This window comes from Penaeus vannamei, chromosome 13 (genome assembly GCF_042767895.1).
Source record: "Penaeus vannamei isolate JL-2024 chromosome 13, ASM4276789v1, whole genome shotgun sequence".
NCBI lineage: Eukaryota > Metazoa > Arthropoda > Malacostraca > Decapoda > Penaeidae > Penaeus > Penaeus vannamei.
This window is the reverse complement of record NC_091561.1, coordinates 15,599,600-15,602,099: the sequence shown is the minus strand read 5'-3', so window position 1 is coordinate 15,602,099 and position 2,500 is coordinate 15,599,600. Positions and strand designations below refer to the sequence as shown.

The 2,500-nt window shown below is 32.4% G+C and overlaps 1 protein-coding gene across 1 annotated transcript in view; it reads left to right on the top strand.

Moving 5' to 3' along the window:
* The window catches only part of LOC113822120 (troponin C), a 46,256-nt gene that overhangs the window by 39,653 nt on the left and 4,103 nt on the right, over positions 1 to 2,500 (top strand). Inside the window, exon 3 of the mRNA XM_027374647.2 lies at positions 1,467 to 1,610. Within this exon, the coding sequence (XP_027230448.1) occupies positions 1,467 to 1,610 (144 nt within the window). The remainder of the gene's footprint in view (positions 1 to 1,466; positions 1,611 to 2,500) is intronic.

Here is a 2,500-nt window from a genome sequence, read left to right as displayed (position 1 = left end):
ATATATATATACATACACGCAAGTATATATATATATATATATATATATATATATATATATATATATATATATATATATATATAGAGAGAGAGAGAGAGAGAGAGAGAGAGAGAGAGAGAGAGAGAGAGATAAAGAGACAGAGAAAGAGAGAGAGAGAAATTGATAGTTAAATTAACGTAGATAGACAAACAGATAGATAGAGACAGACAGATATAAAGATAGACAGATAGATCGATAGACATATAGATAGATAGATAGATAGATAGACAGATACATAGATAGAGAGAGAGACAGATTGAAAGTCGAAAGGGGAAACTAATGAAATCTAGGGGGAAGCAGAAATAAACAGGTAAATGATCAAAGCCAGAGAACGATTTTTTTCATTTGCCTTCGTTTGATCTGCCTCCTAAACCCTCTGACCTTATCTATACATACACGTGTATTCATGGTCTGAGATTTATTTTGAAATCGTGTTTCTATTCTCAATACTTAAGATTCTTGTGTGATTAAGATTCTTCGTTCCCTCGTTTGATTAAACCCAAATATACTTAAAAAAATATTCCAATTTTGAAAAACTATCACTTCACTTACTTAAAAAAAAGTAATCTTTATGATTAAAGATTTCTTCTCGATACTAGAAGAATAAGCTTTTTAATCTTACATTACGAACTACGAAGCATATATATATATTTCCTTGATGTTTATACCTATTTTCCATCTGTAGCAAACGAAACACGACTGGCTTTAAGATAAATGTATTTCTCTATATAACAAACTAATTTATCTAATCCCGTGATATAAGCTACAAAAAACATCTCTCTTCACAACAGACTTGGTTTAATCATACTTGGTTTAATCAAACACACCGCCGCTCAATAAGCATTGTTTCCCTCCTTATACACTATAGACTCTCAGGCTCAGAATACGAGAAAGGAATTCCATTTTGCGCCCTTATTGCATCTTCCAGAGAACAGCCCCATTTCAGGAAGGAGACCAGTATCAGTGGCAGGGCGAAGACACTGTCACTAGGCCGGATTTCCCTTGGGCTTTTAGCAAGCACCTGCAGACCCCCGAACCCTTTTATTTACCGATGGGTGTCTTATTCACAGCTTTTAGATATTTTCGTGTTCGCGGCTTTTAGGTATTTTTGTGGGCCGGATTCAGCGACTTGAATTTTACTTTACATGTCGCTCTTCTGGGATTCTACGTTGTGCTATTTCTGGACAGGTGCTTTTGAGTAATATATAACAAGATATGTTAACATTTAAGTGTCATTCATTACAAAATAGATATTAGAAACTACACATATGATGTGATAAACATTTTGAAATTGTAATAATTCTATATATACAATAAGAGACATATACCACGCATCTTTTTAAAAATAATAATGCAGGGTATACTTCGAAACTTTATTCAGTCATATTATTTGATTCCCCTTTTGACAATTTCTCTTTTTTCCCCAGCTCTTCGCAAGGCCTTTGCATCCGTGGACAAGACAAGAAGTGGCTTCGTAGATATCAAAGACATTGAGGGAATCTTCAACAACATGGGGACCGCCTTCGACATCGATGACCTTAATGCAACAATTAAAAGAGTCGACATTGATAGTACGGAACCCTTTTTTGATTCTGTTCTGGAACCCATTGTTTCTAGGTATCAAAAGTAGTAAAAGATTTTCTTTTTTTCTCTTTCTCTTTTACTTGTTCTCAGCCTTGGTAACATCTAATAGGACAGCTTGTTTTCCTAGAGGTAGTGATAACAAAAGCTCATAGTCTCTCCACCTTCGCTTTTTATTTCATTGGCACAGCAGGTTGTATACCTTAGTTATTGACAAAGATGATTTTATTATTATTGTTATTATCATTATTACTGTTATTACTATTATTATCATTGTTATCATTACTGTTATTATTATTATTATTGCTATGTTTTCATTATTATCATCATCATTATTATTATCATTATCATAGTTATTATCATTATCCTCGTTATTATCATCATTGTCATTATCATCATCATTACTATTATTATCACCATCGTCATCATTATTGCAATTATTATACTTATCACTATCATTATAATCATTGTTATTATCATCATCATCATCATTATTATTTTTATTATCATTATTATTACTACTACGTATTATTATTATTATTATCATTACTTATTATTATTGCTACTGGTATTATAATTATGATTATTATCATCATTATTATTATTATCATTATTCTTATCATTATTAACCCATTGGCTGCGGTGTTTTTCAATATGGCGCGTAATCCCGTACCTTTATTTATTTTGGACTCGGCCAGCGCCTGGGACAGCGCTGTGGCAGTACTGCTTTCCTTCCTTCGCGCATGTGTTTGCATAGATATATATGAAAATAAAAAAGTTTTCAAATGTATATATAAACTCTTGCAAATACATGCAAGCACACAAACATACGTAAATACGCTCATAAAAAGTGGTGCCGAAAACGTTTAACTCCTTTGGC